Here is a 21,538-nt window from a genome sequence, read left to right as displayed (position 1 = left end):
CAGACATATATTATGTAAAGACAAACTTTTATTCTGGATGTGATTAATCGCGAATAATCATTTGAAAGCCCTGTTTTTTTTTTATTAGACAAATGCTAAATGTTGTCTCATTTGTAAGTCACTTTGGATAAAAGTTATCTTTAAATTCACGGTTACTTTATTATTGTTATTAGTATTATTTATTTGTTGGTAATTGTAGATTAAGTTTGGTGCTAGCAACTGAACATTTCTTTACATTTAGACACTGATAGAAGTATTATTAATTTGATCATTTCAGCTTGTATTTAGATATAAAATGATTTCTAAAAGAAACAATTTAATCATGTATATTATTGTAATAATAACAAAAATAATAATTCATCTAGTTTATTAAAAGATACATGGCTCTTTTATCATAAAAGTGAATTAGCAATAATAGTAATAATAATAGTAGAATAATAATTATTATTATTATTTAATGATAATTAATTGTTATTGTTATTATTATTGTTATTATGTGTATATTTATATTATGACATATGAAAACCCATAGAATTAGATATTCTGTGCATAACCACTCCATAAATATTGGTTGTATCTGTGCTTATCCAACCATGCAGATATGCGAGAACTACACTTTATATGCAAATACCTACAAATGTAAATGAGACTAACACTAATTGAACACATTCAGTCTTTGCTTGTGTTAATCACTGATAATCCAAACAGCTCCTTCATCTTACAGGTACAATGCCTGACTGCCGTGTTTTGTGGTACGTGTGTGGGTTTTCACCAGGTAGCAATTGATCTGCATCGTAAAACGACTCGGCAGTGATGAACAGGGGGAATTATGGACACAAACAGGGTCTCATTTTTCCCTGACTCAACCAGTTCATATCCACACAGGAGATGGAGAGAGAGACTGGAGACCGTGTAGTTCTGCCAACTCCCTAATCAGCCTGTTATGACTAGAAGAGTTACCCCTTCTCGCTCTATCATCCAGTTTTCCCTGTCAGCCCCGTCTGTCCAGAAATAGCTCGGTTACAGCCATTAAACAGACACTGCAAGGCCTCGTAGAACCGTTCCTCTGCAGCTTATAGAGACAAAGAGACTAGAGAGGCATGGCTTGTTCATCAGTTTTTATTTGTCTCCGATGGTTTGATAGTTTGCGGTCTGTTTGCCTGCAGCTTGCTCAACAGCTTGCATCCAAAGGGAGCAGGTCTGGCCTCGGTTTCCCTGTTGGTAAATGTACTGATGTCCGATATGCTGATAAACATGAGGGGGGTAATGACTGGCAGTGTCGTCACGGGAGGAAAAAGTTGAGAAAACTAAGCCGTGTTAATGGGAGTTTCTTTTTTAACTTTTCTTTAACAATTTCACATTTTTATTAAAATGTTACAAATGAAAAAAATAGGCAGAAACAATTTCTTACCTGAGGTATCTTTAGTAAATGGATTTGTGCACGTATGTGATTTATTCAGAAGTATCGTTTCTTTCTTCATGTGAACGCTATTAATGGAAAGGAATAAAAATACTTTTTTAAAACACCAGGGAGATGCAAACTCTTCATTCTGAATTACTCGTGTTTAATCAAAACGTAATTTTTTTATCGATATTGTTCACTTCTGAATTTCTATTAATAATGATATTAAATTTTGTACTTGTGCTTCATTTCAATCGATATTTTCCCTGCACTTTGTATTGACTATTTCTGTCTATTTTCAGCGATAGATGAATATGTGATATCTCAGGATAGAGCTCTATGTAATCATAGAAGTGTTCATACTTGTTTGGGTGTAACCTGTGTGTGTGTGTGTGTGTGTGCGTGTGCGTGTGTGTGTGTGTGTGTGTCTCTTCTGCTGACCCTCTTCCTCTCAATGCCACAGCCCGGGTGTGCGACGACGAGCTCCTGCATTGCCAAAATGGCGGCACGTGCGAGAAAAACGTCCGTTGTAGGTGTCCTCCGGGTTACACCGGCCTGCTGTGCGAGCGAGCCGAGAAACCCCACTGTGAGAGCGAGCCGGGCGGCTGCAGGGTGTCGTTTTCGGGCCAGGCTTCCCTCCGGCCCCCTGCGTCGATACTGCTTTTGCTGCTGTCCGCGATGGGTCCCAAACTCCTGGTGGAGGTCTGCTGGACCACGGTCTTTTGAGAGGCAGATCTTCGAACCTCCAGCTTCTTCTGTTTGAGCAGAGCACCAGACCCACCGACACTCGGCAAGCCAAGTGGAATGTGCCCAAATAAGCGAAATTTGAGAGGATGACAGACAAAATACAATAAATATCAATAAAATAGTATTTATAAAGAATTGATTACATATAAACGTTTTAAAAGTACAAAAAACAAGGTGTTATTTATAGAATTTATCCGAGCATACGCTTCATAAAGCAAATAACAGGAAGTAGAGATGCAAACTAAGCCATAATAGATACTCACTCCCCCAACAGAAAGAGAGCTACAGGGATCCGAGCGGACAGACTCATCCCTTTATCACCACGGCAACGGGAGCTGCGTTCAGCCAGCGGCATGTACCGGTCAGCTGTCGCCCCTCACCTGAGCCGTTCTGGGTATCATGTTGGCTAGACTGCTTTTGGCTACTTTGGAAAACTGTTCAGGTTGTGTGAACTGGCTGTTATGAAAAAATGTGGTTAAAAATAAAGAGAGCAGTAATAATATCGAGACGGACTCATGAAAAGAAACATAAGCATTCTTTGCTGTCAGTGCATTGTGGATATAAGAAAATCTATTCCGACTGTCACATTTGGACCGCTTTCAAACTGAGCTTGTCCTGCCGACACCCCACCCCATCCTCCCGAAAAACTTTAGAGTGTCCTTTGTGTCGAAAGCCCCCCTGACCTTTCCCCACCCCTGTGCTTCTGTGAATGTATACTGTAACTCCTGCTGACTGAATGATGTTTTTCCTTTTAATATTTCTGTTTTTCTTTCGGTCCGTGTGATGTCAGTCACACTCGTGGCACAATCCCACACCCCCCATCCCCTCACCCTCCAAAAATGATTCTAAAGAAACCCATAATGTTGAAACGTGACAGACTGTTTGCCGAGGCCACGGTCAAAGATGTATGTTTTCACCCAAACAGATCAAGTGCATAGACAGTCATCAGTGTATTTAATTTTTGTATTAATACAGAAGTTATTTTCTTGACAGAGTAATAATAATGTAGAACATATACTTTTTTGTATTATTGCTGAAATGTGTTTAAGGGCAACATTTAAGTGTGTTCAATCGAGGTGCAAAAGGGAATGAAATATTGGGTTATGTTCGTCGGAGGTTTTATTTAACTGCATTTCTTTTCCTTCGGTTGGATTGTGAAGTTTTCCTAAATTATATTGGCAACGTGCTGGCATCAAAGAATATCAGTTTACGTACGGTATATATACTGTAATGTGTACAGCATATATACAGTATATAAGTGTAAAAAAAGAAAATCACACCAAAGGACATTCTAAATGTTTCTTGTTGCTTTAACACTGAACAGTTTAAGTGAATAAAACTTTAAAAGGACTTTACGTAGCTGTGTTGTACTGTTTCACGTGTCTGTTTATTTGAAATGAGAAATCTGTTTCTGCGTTGAAAATGTAATCAATTATTGCATATGTCTTTATATAACGCGTGCATATAAATTGCATACTTTGCAGAACGGTGGAAAATGCTTTAAGCCTCAAAATGTTCCGCACACCATTTATCTTGAATTCAATACAGTAATGATTTGTTTCAGTGAAACGCATTATCGGATGGGCAGAATTAAATATTAACAGCTATTGATGTCTCTTTGAGAGCCTGTTTTATGGAGTTGGTCTTGCCTGTGAGTAAACTGGCCATCAATCGCACAGGCTTGTTTAAAATAGAAACGTTTACAGTTGGTTTCACGATTATAGACTGTTGTCTTATAATTATATGGAAATTATTCATTTTTTCAAGGAGATGCATCAAACACACTTGTCCATATCTGCAAAAATGTATTAACTGCATACTGTTTTATAGCCTAAATCTATACATTTCAACTGCGTTTGTGTGTGTCAGAAGACAAGAAATGTTGGTGAACTTTACTGACAGGGAACGATACTTCTACAGCATTTACTAATACATGTTGAAAATCAAAGTTTTAACATTTCTTTTAACATTAGTTAATGCACAAGTATTGATGAATGAACAATGAACAACTGTATTTGGTTGACAAAATAAACCACAAATGTAGCCTGTGGTGTGACAGCAAAAATAAAATGATTGTTTTCAAAATTTGGGCTGTCACACCATAGGACACACATAGTTACGGTATGTTTGTCAACTGCACATTTGTAATGCTGTAAAATATATTGCTCATTGTTAGTTCACGTAAGCTAATGCATTAACTCATGTTAATGAATGAGAATTTATTGTAATAATGCGTTACTATAATACATAATCTGCTTTGATGCCTTTTGCTGTAAATTAAAATGCCACTTTAAAAATGATAGTATGTAAACAATTCAAAGTCATTAGGCTGTTTAAAATAATTTGATGTGGAATTGTCTAAAAGTTTGGGACATTGGTCATGGGATCCAAAAGAATGCCTTGTCTTTCTTTTCATACTGAAAATGGCCCAGAGTTTAAAGTCCCCTGCATGTAGTTCATAGTCATCACAGGCTGTAAAAAAGGAAAATGTTTCCATCCCACAAACCAATTATTTGCATCTTAAAGACATCTTAAAGATCTTAATTGTTGGCCCCTGATTTGATATTTATCCCAGCCCCTGACCCTATCTCATGCGGCAGCGCGGAGGAATCTTCTGGGCCCTGCCGAATGATCATGTTACCCTATTTCAGGCTTATAATTTCTTTGGATGTGCTGTCGATGAAAGGTTACTGCTGATATGGCCCCACAATCACACTGTGACCCATTTCATTTGTATAAAGGTAAGTTGAATCGTAGTTTAAGAAATGATGCTGTTTTCATGTTTGTTTGTTTTCTTTTTACAGTGTTAAGCAATTATGTAATGTTTTCTTTTTTGTTTTAATTATTTTTATTATTCTACAATATAAAGGAATAGTTGAGATTTTCCTTTTAGATTGAACATTTTTTCCTTCACACTATTTTACTTTCTTATTTTTTATAAATATGTTTTTAAACACCATTATTGTGATCAGTGTTTCATTTAGTTTGGCTCTTGACTCATACGTTTCTTTAAGATAATTATCCTCTTTTCTGTGCTTGTAGTAAAGTTTTACTCACAAACTTTTTCAGTGTAAAACAAGATGCTTGAATAAAAGTTAAGGTGAATTTGGTTTTATTTTTATTTATTCTTGGAAGCCCTTAATAAAAATAAATGAAATAATAATTAGGTTAATCCTTCAATAAAAGGAGAAAGTGTTAAAATACTTCAGAAAATATTATTTTTCTGACACACAGAAATATCAACACTCATCATACAAACCTCAACAATGGTGACAATCATCAAACCAATTCAGATAAACAGATCAACTGCAATGCACGCTGGGAGTCATGAATGCCATTAAAACTCATGAGTCAAGAGCCCAACTAAATGAAACACTGTATAAACCACCAATAATGGTGGTTTTTGATGGTGGTTTCTTACTATAAATGTGTGAGTGAGTGATGTGTGAAATTTCAACGTAAGAATTTCTTATAAAAGCTACAGATAATTGTGTTTAGCTTTTACACGAAAGCTCAAATTTCTAAGTGAAAAACGTTTTCAGCTTTTACTAGCTTTTTTAAAGTAAATTTGACTTCACTTCAGCTTATATCACATGAATTTCTAAAGAAATCTTTGCTAGTGTTTTTTCTTTTTTCATTTCTGCATATTTTATCACATTTCTTTCTTTTGTTTTATTTTAAAGCGACATGTCAACATATGTATTCCTGTAAATCCTTCACCTTTTTCAATTTGTTAAGTTCAGCTTCAGAAAACCTTTTTTATTCATAGCTTTCATTCCTGTTGATACATTGGATTGAAATGTATATTGCAAATTCATATTGGTTTTGATTTGTGTATACTGTACTATATAGTACAGGTGTTACAATAATACTAGAAAAACATAATTTAATGCATTACTTATCTCAAATCATATACCCCAGCATTACAAAGTTGAGTCACTTGACAAATGTTTTTTATGATCTTAAATCAAATCTGAAGGCAAGTGTCTTAATGTTTGAAATTAGTTTGCTAACATATGTCTTTACAGTAATTACAAAAAAGTTTACCATTATTCATTGTTGTCTTTCCTTGACAAAAGTATGGTTTTGTGGCTTTGGAACTAAATCCTCCTCCTGCAAGAGTAATGATGATGAATGTATATTTCTTCTGCTATTAATCAGAATCTCTCTGCAAAAACACATGTGCTATTAAAAGACAGAAAACACTGGTTTTGATATTTGCCTGCACAAGCGTTTGACAAGTTTGATGGAATAGAGAAGCTCAGACCCTGCGTAAAAAAAGAACACACGCTCTTTCTGCAAAACAAGACACATGAGTTCACGAAAAAGTGAATGTATACAGCTCTGCAGAAAATGCGTATCACATACTGTATGAATTGTACAGCTTTGAAGGTCAAACTTTTGTGGAAATGTAAAAGGTCTTTGCATGGCATTAAACATTTGGAAACAAGAAAAGAAAAACAAAATAAGAATATGTGGCAGTATCAAACATACTATAAATTTAAATATACAACAAATGGAAAGATATTTTAAACATTTACTGAAAGTCTAAGAATTCCTGCCGACCACATTAATGGGCAGAATATGAATAATAATATATTGATTGTTTTCAACACAAAAGGTGCACATTTTTTTATTGTTTCAATGTCTAATACAACAGTAGTCATTCCGTTGGAGTGAATGGAACATTGTGCAAAAGCAGAAGTTTGGTTGCAAATGTCATTGTAGGAAAAACCTATTCAGTTGCATTTGTCATTTCTTCTGCGATCAAACATGGCTTACGTTCAGGCCAAGATAAAGTGTGCCATAGAGCTGGTCACATGACCTGACTGTCAACATGATGTGGAAACATGCCATATTGATATTTATTGCTATTTTATTCCTGATGCCTTAATGATGTCTCATTGTTGTGTACGTCATTTTAAACACAAAAGTCCTTTAATACCTCTTCAATTACTCCGAACAATTGCAGGTGAGACACTTCGAAACACGTTTCATGGAGTAGCCTATAGCCCAGATTACTCACCGCAAATTCATTAAGCCACGAGGGTCATGTGACAAATGCATACAAATAAAAATAAAAATATTCTCCGGCACAGCCTCGTCCCCGGGGCACAGGCAGGTGTATGACTGAAGATTATTCTTGCCATTTTCCCAGTTAGTTTTTCACACCTCTCCAGAATACAAAACTGAGTCACAGAGATCCAAATATACAAGAAGCATATTGCTGTCTCTCTCTCTCTCTCTCTCTTTCACTCACAGCTCAGCAACACTGCAAGCATATTTTCTCTGGCAGTGAGGAAATAGACTTCTTTTGCAGCATGGCCAAGATAAACTAAAGATGTAATGCATTATTTAGACCCACGGCATGCCCTTTACACCGGCAGATAAGCAAGAGGTGTGAACACCAGACACCCATCCCATACACTGATGGTTTTGAATAACAACAGTTTCATGCAATGAGTTTGGGATTAGAATGGTATGCCGTATTACTTACTGTTGGAAATGCGTTGCTATGTTTATACAATATTGCATAGGAGTTTTAAAGTTATGTGATTTATGACCCATGTTTTTTATACGGTCTGGCTCAGCTGATGACAACAATAATAGTCATTGATATCTTTCTTTTGTCTAAATGTTTTTAGGCTGTTGATGTGAATGTATTAAGCTTTGATATAAAAGATCAACGAAATCTTTGAAAAGTTTCTCCTTTTTGTTTCAAAGCGTTTGTCAGCCCTATGTCACTATGAAAAAATAAAAATAAACATTTATAAAAAATATAGGATTTTTTTATTTATAAAATTATATATATATATATATATAAAATAAACAAAATTGAACGAAAAAAAAAAAAAAACTATTGCGAGGTCCTGGTAGTGGTAACCACTTAGTAAGCAAGCAGGTTTAGAGGAGAGCAGTATCAATATATCAATAAATAAATATAAAATAGCCTCCAATTTCCCATTTGCAGAATTTTTAGTTGTCTGGATTTCTGCAGCGATTAAATGCATTTACAAAGCTGAACTATCTCAGCAGCACAACATCAAATTGTAAAAGTTCCTCTATTGTGAAAGTTCAAATCCTCTGTTTTAATCAGAGGTCATCAGAGATCCAAGTCTCTCGCCCCTCTGTCGATCCGTTCCTCTGATCATCCGCTCCAAAACATCCCACTGCAAGCGTCCAATCAACTAATGAGAGTCTTTGAGCTGTCCCTCTCCCCTGCCTCTAAAGCTTTCTACACAAACTCTTTGTTGATTTGACCAAAGTTGGATCTCGAGTGTAAAATGACATTCCAGGTCGAGGACTTTAAAGATGGTCAAGTTAATGAATGGCCACCAGATGTTCGTTATTAGGCTAATGCGGTTCTTTATTCTCTCTGGTATCTCTGGGGAAATGATTCTAGCTAGCAGAGACGGCCAGAGAGGGAACTAAAAGCACAGACCTGTAAAAATACCTCTAGCCCACATTTATCTGAACGAACTATAAAGTGAAACAGTGGCACTCACCTACTTTGAAACACAAATATCAGTTTAGATCATATTGGAGATTCGACTTTGTTTCAGATGTCTCATAAAGTTGCTTAGAATTGAAAATAGAAATAAAAAAGACGATTGTTAACATACAGACAGAGCTATAAAGTTAAGGATGGTGTAGCTCTGATCTTTTTGTGTTATGAGTTCATATTGAAAATAAGAGTGCAGTTTGAAATCATAAAGATCACATTTAAAGGGAACCCTTAATCTTACCTTACCGTTAATGGGTCTCTTTCTCTGGAAATTAAAAACAAAAATTCTCTAATATCTCATTTGTATTAGATAAAATATTACGGTCTTACCCATGTTCTTTTCTAAATGTCATTCTATCATTACAGTGCTGGTTTATGTAGGGATTTTCGTCCGGTTTGTGTAGTTCTTAAATTATTAAATTAATATTGCATTATTAATTGAACGATGTTCAAATGTTAGTTCAGAAGAAGCCTGATCATTCTTCAAAGCGTATATAAAATCCACCTTTATTCCACTGTTAAGTGTAGCTTAGATATTTTTGTCCCATTTTTTAATCCTTTATTGTTGTTCTGAACTGAGTACGTCATATCCATTAGTCTGTTGTCAATCTAGAGTTGTTGACAGTTTATTAGTCACCATGGAAATATGGATTGCAATGAAAAGTAAGCCAAAGGGTAATACATCTTATTTTTGGTTCTAAATGAGACCGATTTAAGACTGACTTAAACACTGGTCTGAAAGAGAACATTTAGATGTAAGGTCCATATTAATCTATGCAACCACCCAGACAGCAACATAGTTTGGCTCAGATTCCACGTGGGCCAGATGCAGGCCGGATCTGGGCCGACACTATGTCTTGGGACCGAGCTCCTTCTAGAACAGCAAGCAAAATTTGTTGACTGGATCATAAGTCAAATTAATTGTGTGCTACCATAAGAACAAATGGTACACTTTACTCATTTACCCAAGACTTTCGAACTTGAAGTAAAGAGGGGAGAAAGTAGAATCTTGCTTCAGTTACTTTACTGGCAGCGTACGGTTGTTAGCTAATAAAATAGCTCTTGCATTGAAAGCAAGCCATGGGGAATACAAATACTGAACTGTTGTCTCACGGGCTTCACACACAGAAACTTATCTGACAGCCAACACTCCCGACTGTGCAGTTCTTCTCAAAAGATTCTGCCTTGTACACACAGAAAGATGTTCAAACGCGACAAGAAATAGGGAAGATTGCCGTTTTTGTTCACAATCAGAATGAACTTTATTTGGTCACATACATTACACTAACACAAGGAATTTGATTTGGTGACAGAGGCTTCCAGTGCACAGAGAATGCGAATAAGACACAAATCATGATAATAACCATAAACCAACTGAATTAATATCATATTTGACTACATGTCCAAAAATTCACAAAAAGACTTTACAGTTGGTGTTGTATATACACACTATATACATAAACAGAGATAAATAGAGAAAAGGGGTAATATGGTGCAGTCTGGACAGATTATAAATGCACATTCCAGTCGCTGCTTTAAGTAAAATCCAAGTGTCACTGCAACTCTAATGCTAAATATATATATATAAAAAATCAAGCACCTCAGTTGTTGCATTCTTATTCATGTATATTAATGTACATTACGTAATGTATTTCAGAAGTAAACAGTCTGCTTACCCAGACCACAGCGAGTTGATCCGTGATGTCCAGAATTGATTGGTGGAGTTTTATTGCCAATATCTTGCAGCAGTATTAATAATAAACTCTGTCTTTGGAGAGGGAGAGAAAAGCTGATGCCATCACATTTGTGGATGACAAATGAAAGTGGAACACACCTGCAGGCATTCCAGGAGAGCGCAAGGGATTTGACACAGCCGGAACGGTTCGGTTTAGGAATCACACGTTCTTCATGAGCCAAACAGATAAACATGTTTCTACAAAGCAAAACAATCGGAATGAGCAATAATTTTAGAGTTTAGATCTTTCATACTTGTAGTGCAATAAAATGTAATGGCCAATAGATACATAGTCTATAATCTAATATATTTAAAATGATATTGTGAAAAAACTGTGGGATTGCATAGATTTTATTTATTTATTTATTTATTTATTTCATTGACCGTATCATGGAAATTCCTTACTGTAGCAAAACCAAACCTGAATGTGAGTTTAGGAGGGATTGTGGAGGAACATTATAGAAAGGGTGCTTTACCTACAACAGGTACATAAAATAGTTATTTCGCTATTGGCTAACATTAACCTGTAAATTGTTGTTTGAGAGCACGTCTCTCCGTTTCCATGAAAGATTAAGACATTTTTTCAAGCACAGATCGGGATGCAGATAAGAGTACAAGCATCCCTCGTCTCGCTCGTTGATATGTGAAAACTAGCCCACCCTGAGAGCAAAGTGAGAGCTGCACTTCCTTCCAGCGAGAGCATCAGCAGATCGGTGGTGAGATTCTGCTCGCTTGCGGACAGCAGATTCCTTTTCACAAAAACCACCGAGATGGTCTTATCTTATCGGGTTCAAGTGGCGGTTAGACACGAGACACGCTCGGTGCAAGATACACTCCAACTGATGGCAGAGATCTGTTGATGGATTCCATCTGCTTGCGAGTCTGTGTGTGTGGCTCAGCTCAGAGGAAGTGCTGTTTAATGTTTCCCGGGGACCTTTGGGTTTATTACAGCACCTCAGCTACGGATGCACAGGTCACTTTGAAATACTGAGCGCTAACCCATGAAGCATTAAGGGTGTCTACACACTAAAGGAAGCTCCAGGAGAGCATTTGACGCATAGAAACGCATAAGATGGATTTCGGGGGTGTGGAAATAGCCAGGGTCAGTTTGACATCAAGTGGGAATACAGCGAATTGTGCTTTCAAAAGAACAATTGGAATTCTCATTGGTCAAGGGATGGTTACCAATTTACTACACATTGCAGCCATCCCTATTGAATCTCAAGTTTTTTATTTTTTATTTTAAGTGCTTACTAAACAGGAAAACTTATTTTTTTCAGTTTTAAGCATAATCTTAAATTTTAAGCTTTTATTTTTTGTCAAAGAAAATAAGAAAAATGTTTTGTTTTCATAATTTTTAAACAAACAAAAAAAACTAATCAATGAATTTACAGTGTTTCACCCTAACGCTCTTATTTTTGCGTATTTTAAGCACACTAGCTTAATAGACTCCAATGGTGGATATACAGAATATCATTTCTAAAGTCATCATTTCGAGAAACAAGGATTGCGTATGAATTTCTTTGATTTATTTTTATATTTATACTGCGAAACAAGACAAAAAAACACTAAGTAAAAAAACTTTTTGCAGTAAAAGTCAACGAATTCACAGTGTAGGCAACTAAATGCTATTCTTTGAAAAGGTTGTATACGATTACAAAAGAGAAACTCTGGAAACAGCAATGGCATATTTATTTCTCTGAAACTAAAATGTTCAAAATGATTGCAAAACAAAACGAAAAAACGTTTTTCAGTAAAATCAACAAATTCAGTGTTTTTGTGTAGGCAAATGCTATTCTTAGAAAAAGTTGTACGATTACAAAAGAGAAACTTAGAAGTATCGTATCGTATCGTACCGCACGTACCTTATAGTATAGTGGCAGAACAAGTCATCAGTTCGGCAATGGCGTATTTACTTCTGTGAAAGTAAATGTGATGTTGCTGTTAGTGCATCAGGGGATGGCGTATGGAAGTGGGGAACAGGATGTGATATTTACATCGGCTGATGTCTTTTCCAATGACGGCTCCCAGATGGCTAGCGGGACTGCGTCGAACAGCCAATCGCTGCCAACAGGAGGCCTTGTGGAGACGTCAAGCAGCCGCTGCTATCAGACAGCAAATACTACCAGCTTTCTGCTGCCTCTCAAAACGTGTTTAGCATAGCTCCAATATTAAAAAACAATATCCTCCACAGACTGCAATGTAATAAGCAAAATACCAAGAAGGGCAGAGGTACAGGTTCAATCTATAAGAGACAAACACAAAAACCGGGTGCTTTTTGTTAAATGTCAAAGACGGTTTCATCTTGATGGAGGCAGGTATACAAAAAGCAGTTTGTTTTGTGGATGGATGTCACTTTTGATGTGGTTTGAGGCATCTTTAGTTCCAGGCATCTCATTTCTTTAAGTTTGCATCAGAAGATGAATGTTTACCGTAGGAGCCGTGAGCTGAGGGGAAACTCTTCTGTAAATCAATCTTCATCCGCTCAGGTCTTTGGCTGGTGGGACAGATTGACTTTCAGGAGACACTTCCAGCGTCTCATCATCAACGACCCTGTTGTCTTCCCCAGAACGTATTTTCCATATCAGCTACAGCAGATGGAGATTGACACGTCTCTCTCGCAGGCTTTCAAGACGTTGATGGCAAAGTAGTTCTCTTGAACTCCAACCTGGGGAACTGACGCATGTTTGTGAGCTAACTAAAAGAACGGTCTCGTAAGATCCTGTTGTGCTTAAACTTTTGCTTTCTGCAGTTCTGCACTGGCAGTAAAACTCTAAAAGTGAGAAACAAGTCTAAGTATTGATTTGGTTTGGGAGGGTACATATTTCTCTGCACTACTTTTATATTTCTTCTATATACAGAGTACAAATTCATTGCATTTTCCTGTCCTTATTTGATTGACAGGATATATGTGACCCTGGACCAAAGTATTAAGGTTCAACTTTTTCAAAATTGAGATTTATACATCGGAATAAAAAGCTTTCCATTGATGTATGGTTGTGTTAGGATAGGAGATATTTGATATTTGGCAGAGAAACAACTATTTGAAAATCTGAAATCTGAGGGTGCAAAAAATATACTGTATATATTGAGAAAATGGCTTTTAAAGCTGTCAATCAGAGGCGCTAGCAGGCCATTGCTAAGATACAGGTTTGTTTTAATCCTCTCTGTTGGCTTAACACTGTGATGACGTTGTGGAGAGTAGATGAACCCAAAAGCGAAAATTCGAAGCTTTACATAGATACCAAACTTGAGTGGGTAATTCCCAAAGAGCGGGCAGCAGTGAGTGAAGTTTGAAGGTGTGTTTCCGGCCATTTTTTATAGTTTTTATATAATTCTGGTAGGAAATTGACAAAATATCTTCATGGAACATGATCTTTACCCAACATCCTAATGATTTTTGGCATAAAAGAAAAATCTATCATTTTGACCCATACAAAGTAATGTTGACTTTAAATATACCCGTGCTACCTATGACTGGTTTTGTGGTCCAGGGTCACATGATCAGCTGTTTTTAAACTATCGACCAATAGCCGATAATGTAAAAAAATTGCTTTTATCCACCAATACCAGTTATTGGCCAATATATCGTGCATCTCTAGTTTATTTGAATACACGTGTGAATGCTGCCATCCGCACCTTGGTGTGCACAAAACAAATGGACAGAGATTGAAAAAAGATGTTCAGTAAGATCCATCGCAAAATATACACTGACCAGTCTGGTTGAGGGCTTATCCTTATGCCTTTAGGTTCTCCATTAAAAATTCCAGTGTGAACACTGGCTGAACAAGGACTAATATACAGTATAATGTACTCCGGACCAAAAAAAAAACTACAAGTGCAAACACACCCGTAGGTATAAACAGATCATTACTGTATGTATCTATTCTGCCGTTCGAGTTAATAGGTGCATTGATTTAATGTTCATCATTTAACCAGTCCTTAAATTAACCTATTGTATGTAAGCCATACACACAAAAGATCATTTATCCTTTAAAATGACACAAAACACAAGACGATTTGAAAAAGAAGCTATATACATGTTTATTGTGACTTTACATATGTACAGTACAGGTGTGATACAGCATGTGCCGCTGTAGGACACTCAAAATTGCACAGCTACGGGTTAGGCCACACCGGCGGTTACCATGGTGACTAGGCTAGGCATCAAACGTGCTACGTCTTTGGCTTCAGTGGTCAGCAGATCCATGAGATACTCCGTGTACCGTTAGTATACCACCGTTGTGTTACATAAATATGGCTTTTTTGCAAGTTCAACAGCCCCAAGGCCCCAATATTGTTTGTGACAATATTTACATACTGTATATATATTTCCAAAAATAATCAAAGAACACAACAACACAACACATGAGACAAGTACACCTTATTTTTTGCGCAAAGGCATGACGGGACAGCCCGGCTTCAGCACCACAAGATTTCGAAACACATCCACAGGAGAGCAGAATGAGATACGATTATAAAGGTGTGAGATGAAGAACACAGAGGAAGATATTGCGTGTGTGGGAGAGAGAGAGAGAGAGAGAGACAGAAATCCTGTTCCGTCGAGGTTAGAGATCGCTGGGTGATTAGTGGCCCACAGACTCTGCTGTATATAAATATATAAGGATGTGTGGAAGCCTGTTAAATCCGTCCTGTCAGGGTTCATCTCTGGGGAGAGCGGAGTGGGAACAGATTACCGGTGAGAAAGCTTAGAAAACCAATTCTACTGCTCGCAGTTTGAGTGTAGGGAACAGTGCACCCAGGAGGAGACTATAATCTGCCTTGGGCACGGATTTCACTCCAGATTTCAGTGCCCCAGCAAAAATCCTCTTTCAGTTAATGCCCGAAAAGAAAAGAAAAAACAGCGATTCTGAAACTGACCTTTAACCTTTGAACATAAAGGAGGGATAGCCCTGATTTTGGACTGTGCTGTAAACTGATGGTAGATGTGATTATAATGACTGTGAAAAAGAGCTGCAGAGAAAGATGGGAGTGACACACCTGTTTGTGCTGCTGCCCCCTGGTGGTGTTACTTTGCACTACAATGTGTCAGAAGGGCAGTGAAATGGATTCACATTATGAATCCCAAAATCCAACACAGATGTTTATAAATTTGTCACATTCAAACATAAAACAGATATTTATGAATCTGTCTATAAATAAATATTTACCCATTTTTACTCTACGTGTCTTCGCATTGTACATGAATAAAAAAATCGATTCTTGCTCCGTATCAGATGACAACTTTACATTTAGTAAATCTTTGGAAATCTCAAAGAAAGCTACAAACAAAAACGGAGATAGAGTATTAGATGCATTGATCAAATATCTGTCCTTGCGTTCAAAGCATTACATCGGTCTGCACTACAGGCACGTTTAAGTTTCGTTCGTTTCCTAGCTTTGTATGTAGCTGCAGCTCACGTTTGTTCTGTATTCCTCAGTTAAGCGAATGCGTTTTTCCCGCCAAGCTCTTTTTTCAGATCACAAATAAACAAACATTCTTTGTAAGAGCGCTTTTATCTAACCATTCGAGACAAACTAGCGCTCTGAAGTGTTTCCTGACATGACCTTTTCCCTTTTAAAGACTGTCGCTTCAACTTGCTTTTGTTTCATGGCGTTTTAACAGTTTAAAGCTCGCACATTTATGTTTAGCTGGAGGCAGGTGAAGCATCTACCGAATACCTAACAGATCTGGAAACCCTTGTGTGAATGAATCCCACAGCTACATGTGAGAAGATTTCAGTGATGGAGGATGTGAAACAATGCCGACACATCTGTCATCCCGTCGTCTTCAACAGCACAGACAACTGACACCTTTACATTTACAGATCGTTCTCCAGATCCTATTGTTCAAGACAAGATTACAACTTTGAGATTTCAAAAACCCGTATCGGTCTCGTTTCTACACACATTCTGAGAGATGTGCAATGTGCTTTGGTCCACTGGGTGGATATAAAGCCAAATTATCTGGTTCGTTGTTCTCCAAAGCGTCAATTATTCCTGCAAATGTGTGTAAATCCCTCTCATTATTTGAGTGAGAAGCCAGTGCCTGTGGTATCTAACAGAATCCCTTCTGCATGATGCTACTCGATGTTTCCAGGGCCGTGGGCCCCTGCCGAAAAAGCTGTTTACAGGCCTGTCACTGCGAAGCCCTTTGTTTGCCGTCAACTGCCTGGCTGGTGCCAACTCGCTGAATGTCTCCCCGGCGATGCCGTAACACACGAATCAGATAAACGGGCCGCGACAACCCCACAATGCGTCTGCCGAGATAAGCGCACAAACGGGGCGACGTACAATGGCAGAACTCTGAAAATGAGAGATTTCGTAAGAAGGAATACAGCGATCAATTACGTTTGAGCGCCAACATGACGCGTCTGGGATCTTAATCTGAGATGAATGAATGGTTGGGAGAGGGAGGGAGGTGGTATTTGCGTGTAAAAAAGCACCTCTGGGCGGAGTCTGGGTAAGGAGGACTCCGGCAAGGTCAGCACAAACAGACACACAAAAATAGCTCATGGCGTCATCTCAGTGCCATTCCATCCGTTCCGTCTCACCGGTAACACAGGTCTGAAATCCTCCAGCACCCCGGAGGGCGGTTGTAAATGCAGTCCGGTCCGAGCGAGTGCTCCGGGGTTGTGTTTGATAATCTGTTGACTGAGAGACAGTCCGTCATCCATCAAACCCCGAGCACACCCTCTGACGTCCTTCAGGATGAGAAACAGAGAGACAGCCGATCAAAAGCCGTGTATTTCTGCCTTCTTAGTGATCCATTTCCTTTCTGTTCCGTTCACACCTTCATTCCTCTCCTTCTTCTACGTAGGTGGAAGGGAACCAGCCCACCTGTGGAGGAGAGAACAGAGGGAATGAGCGGTGTGGGGGGTATTACAGAGGATTTGCGTCACTCCGCTGCCCGGATAACCTTGAGGATGTGTCATCTGGAAGAGGTTGGGATGCTTAGCACTTCCCACGAGTCTGGGCAATAATATTCAACATGATAGTATGACGGAGCTGTTTTTCTTTGATCGGCCAATAGAAAGAGAGAGTGCAGTTTATGCACAAGCCAGGCTCTCAACTCTAGATGTGACTGACCAGAAAGTAACCATAACTGCTGTCAAACTGAGGCCTAGCTGTGCCACTTTTTCCAGTTTATAGTGACAAATGACAGCCAATCAGAGCGTTAATGTTTTGTCACAATACAGATATATGGAGCAGGATTGTGGACAGATGAGATACTTTGAGATGCTGTCTATCTGTCTACCACGTATCTCTCTGCCTATCTATACGTCTGTCTGTCTGCCCGTATGCCTGCCTATCTATATGTCTGTCTATCTGTCTACCATGTATCTATAGGTCTGTCTGCCTGCCTGCCTGCCTGCCTATCTATATGTCTGTCTATCTGTCTACAACGTATCTGTCTGCCTATCTATACGTCTGTATGTCTGCCTATCTGTCTGTCTGCCTATCTATACGTCCGTCTGTCTGTCTGCCTGCCTGTATGCCTGCCTATCTATATGTCTGTCTATCTTTGTCTGCCTATCTATATGTCTGTCTATCTGTCTACCATGTATCTACCTGCCTGTCTGTCTGTCTGTCTGCCTGCCTGCCTATCTATACATCTGTCTATCTGTCTACCATGTATCTGTCTGCCTATCTTTCTGTCTGCCTGCCTATCTATATGTCTGTCTATCTGTCTACCATGTATCTGTCTGCCCGTCTGTCTGTATGCCTGCCTATCTATCTGTATGTCTGTCTGTCTGCCTGCCTATCTATCTATATGTCTGTCTATCTGTCTACAACGTATCTGTCTGCCTATCTATACATCTGTATGTCTGCCTATCTGTCTGTCTGCCTATCTGTCTACCATGTATCTATCTGTCTGTCTGCCTGCCTGACTATCTATAGGTCTGTCTATCTGTCTACCACGTATCTGTCTGCCTATCTATACGTCTGTCTGCCTGTCTGCCTATCTATACGTCTATCTATCTGTCTACCATGTATCTGTCTGCCCGTCTGTCTGTCTGTCTGTCTTACTGTGTGTCTGTCTGTATGCCTGCCTATCTATACGTCTGTCTATCTGTCTACCATGTATCTGTCTGCCTATCTTTCTGTCTGTCTGTCTGCCTGCCTGCCTATCTATATGTCTGTCTATCCGTCTACCATGTATCTGTCTGTCTATCTACACATCAGTCTATCTGTCTACCACGTATCTGTCTGCCTATCTGTCTGTCTGTCTGTCTGTTCGTCCATCTGTCTACCATGTATCTGTCTGTCTATCTACACATCAGTCTATCTGTCTACCACGTATCTGTCTGCCTATCTGTCTGTCTGTCTGTCTGTTCGTCCATCTGTCTACCATGTATCTGTCTGCCTGTCTATGTGTCTACCATGTGTCTGTCTGCCTATCTATATGTCTGTCTGTCTACCATGTATTTGTCTGTCTACCACATATCTGTCTGCCTATCTATATGTCTGTCTATCTGTCTATCTATCTAGCTTACTGTCTACCATGTATCTGTATGCCTATCTATCTATTTGTCTGTCTGTCTGTCTACCACAAATCTGTCTGCTTATCTATCTGTCTGTCTTTCTATCTATCTGTCTGTCTGTCTACCATATATCTTTCTGTCTGCCTGCTTGCCTTAAACTAGGTTGAGTATGGCTGCATTAGAAACAGACCAAGTTTCTAACATACTATATTTAAAGAAGAGTGAACAGTATACAAGAAGCTTGTGTTTCACACTTACCCGCCCATTGACTTCTCCTCTCCACCAGCCGTTGGCTCCTGTTTTGCTGTAGATCTTAACCACATCGCCCTCCTGCAGCGACAGCTCTCGTGTGTCCCTGGAGCTGAAGTCGTAACGGGCTATTGCAACACCCATCACCTTAGGAGCGAACACTGTAGAGACAAAAAACAGACATTAAGCAAGAAAACATCACACAAAGTAAGATGAGAATCAGACGAAACGAAACGAAAACAGACAAACAGAGAAAGAGAGAGAATGTGTGTAGCGTATCCTCCGAGTCTGACCGTAGAGTCTCTCAGGGGACTCTTGTAATCACTGCGCTGCTTCACGTGTTTGCACATGCACTCCAAATAAATCATCTCAGCGAATCTGGGACGGGTCCAATCACAGCTGAAGTGGCTGTTTTGCTCACGTCTCGAGATGTGTCAACAGCTTAATCCGCTGGGTTAATTACATTTCGGAAGATTTTACTTCGTAAAAAACTAAGCATGTGCATTCTATCTGCTAACTGACTACCGGAGCACCATGAACAAAGTTAGACCCGTTGTCCAAATGTGGCGAGCCGGGGGACATGCGTGGTGCAGGATCAAACAAGCCTTTGTTTAATCGGACTTCAGAGGCTCGGGTCAGCGTGCGAACGGCAGCCAGAGAAGCTCGGCCTTCCGCCAGACGTGTGCTGATGAGATCTACGCCGGTGCCAGGACGACTTTCCTCAGCTGTTTTAGAAAAAGCAGACTTGTACAGACTGCCAGTTAGCTGTCTCCAGCTCAAAGTGAGAAGTTTGTTGAAGAGGAAGAAAGATGTCAGAAAGTTAGACCGACTTCCTTTTCATCACGGCTCCCTTGACGGAAAAGCCCGTAATAACGGATCTAATAAGCTAACTGCCTGAAATGAGCTATGATGAGTCACACTGGATGTCAGTCAATGTCGTGCGGCTGACAAAGGACATATGGTGCGTGCGGCTACAAAAAAGAAAGAGAATGCAATGAACGATCTCTAAACAGACACAAACAAAAACACAGGATGAAATGGGTGCCCGGGTGCAATTCAAAGGGGTTGGCGGGAGAACGGAGAAAGGTGTCGCCTTTGATCCGACCTCAACGAAATTGGATGAATGGAGGAGAAAACATGTACCTGTACCTGACCAGAATGGAGCTGCAGAGGGAGGGACAAAGCTGTAGCCGGCGGTAGTTAGAAAAGAAAGCCCGCAGAGCAACGGAGCTGAGGAGGGCGGAGACGTGGGAGGATCGGGGTGGGGCAACAGGAGAGAGAAGAGAAGCAAAGACAAAGCATGTTTAATAGAAGCGTAACATTAGCAGGACAAGCAGATTGTAAACACGCTAAAAATGCCCTGTTCTCTGCGTCAGCACTCGCTTTTCGCTCGGAAAACCTCCCACCGGTTTTACGCAGAAGGATGGGAATACCAGTGGCAGGGTGCCAGTGCTGGAGTATATCCATTCATGTGTTGTTCCACAGAGAACCGGCGGTGGGGTTTGTGTTTACTAGTAGAACACATCCAGCGTCTGTTCTCGCCATCGCCATCTGATGCTCCATCTGACCAGCTCGACGCAGAGCGCCACAGACCCCTAGCGTGTCAGCAACACAATATGTTGCAATACGGCGGTCGGTGTGACTAAAAACACCTCGATGAACACTAAACAATCTCACAATTACGGGTGTAGAGAGATTGTTTAGAAAAACAACAACATCTGGTTTTAAACGGCGAGATCTCTTCACTGGACACTGTTGTGTTAAATGCAGAGTTGCCCGACATGCAATCCCCTTTTATCTTCAATTTCTCTCTCCATCTCTCTAACTCTCGCTGTCTGAGAAGCGGTTCAACCCTGACCGGGTTCAGAAGCCTCGTCTCTCGCTGTGTCTTTCTTAAACATCCGTTTTAAAAGTTTTAAAGGGACAGGCGAACCTATCCCATGAATTTATTCATGAGCACATGCTGTGTCTCCAAAAGACCTCGTCTCTTACCACCATCCAGCCTGTGATGTCCGAGCCGCTGGCATCAGGCACTGTCTTTAAATTCCACCCACGTCACTCCGGTAACGCTCGGGAAAGCCGACCGCCCGTCCACCCGCCGTTCTGCACACTCTCCGACAGCTTCACTCCTCCCGTCTTAAACACAGTGATGTAACCCGTAATGTAAATATTCAGGGTTATAGATTTGTCATCCGAACCGCATGGCTCAATTTACCGTCGTGGGAATTTGCTGCAAAACTGACAGCATCTTTAATGCTTCGGGGATATAAATATATATATGAAGGTGGATGAGGAAGCCATCGTGCAATTTAGCTGACACTCAAACATCCACCTGTGATCACTTCTGTATCCAACAATCACAATTTGTTCAGACTTGACTCCCTATTTAAACAATGGAGGTCAAATCACAGACG

The 21,538-nt window shown here is 39.5% G+C and overlaps 2 protein-coding genes across 9 annotated transcripts in view; one reads left to right on the top strand and one right to left on the bottom strand.

The window, feature by feature from the left end:
- Positions 1-21,538, top strand: part of ntng1a (netrin g1a) — a 102,272-nt gene that overhangs the window by 78,294 nt on the left and 2,440 nt on the right. For 7 of the 8 annotated variants that reach the window (XM_057322380.1, XM_057322379.1, XM_057322384.1 and 4 more), the window contains one exon: positions 1,866-3,508. The exons of the other annotated variant lie outside the window; for it this stretch is intronic. In XM_057322380.1, coding sequence (XP_057178363.1) covers positions 1,866-2,128 — 263 coding nt within the window. In that variant the 3' untranslated portion in view covers positions 2,129-3,508. Of the gene's footprint in view, positions 1-1,865; positions 3,509-21,538 lie in introns of those variants that run through there. 8 annotated transcript variants of the gene reach the window in all.
- Positions 14,409-21,538, bottom strand: part of LOC130546877 (guanine nucleotide exchange factor VAV3) — a 68,309-nt gene continuing 61,179 nt past the window's right edge. Inside the window, exons 26-28 of the mRNA XM_057322389.1 lie at positions 20,274-20,354; positions 19,134-19,285; positions 14,409-17,229 (exon numbers count right to left, since the gene is read on the bottom strand). Coding sequence (XP_057178372.1) covers positions 17,185-17,229; positions 19,134-19,285; positions 20,274-20,354 — 278 coding nt within the window. The 3' untranslated portion in view covers positions 14,409-17,184. The remainder of the gene's footprint in view (positions 17,230-19,133; positions 19,286-20,273; positions 20,355-21,538) is intronic.

The sequence above is a fragment of the Triplophysa rosa genome, linkage group LG23 (genome assembly GCF_024868665.1).
Source record: "Triplophysa rosa linkage group LG23, Trosa_1v2, whole genome shotgun sequence".
Taxonomy (NCBI): Eukaryota; Metazoa; Chordata; class Actinopteri; order Cypriniformes; family Nemacheilidae; genus Triplophysa; species Triplophysa rosa.
This window is presented reverse-complemented; position numbering and strand designations above follow the sequence as displayed.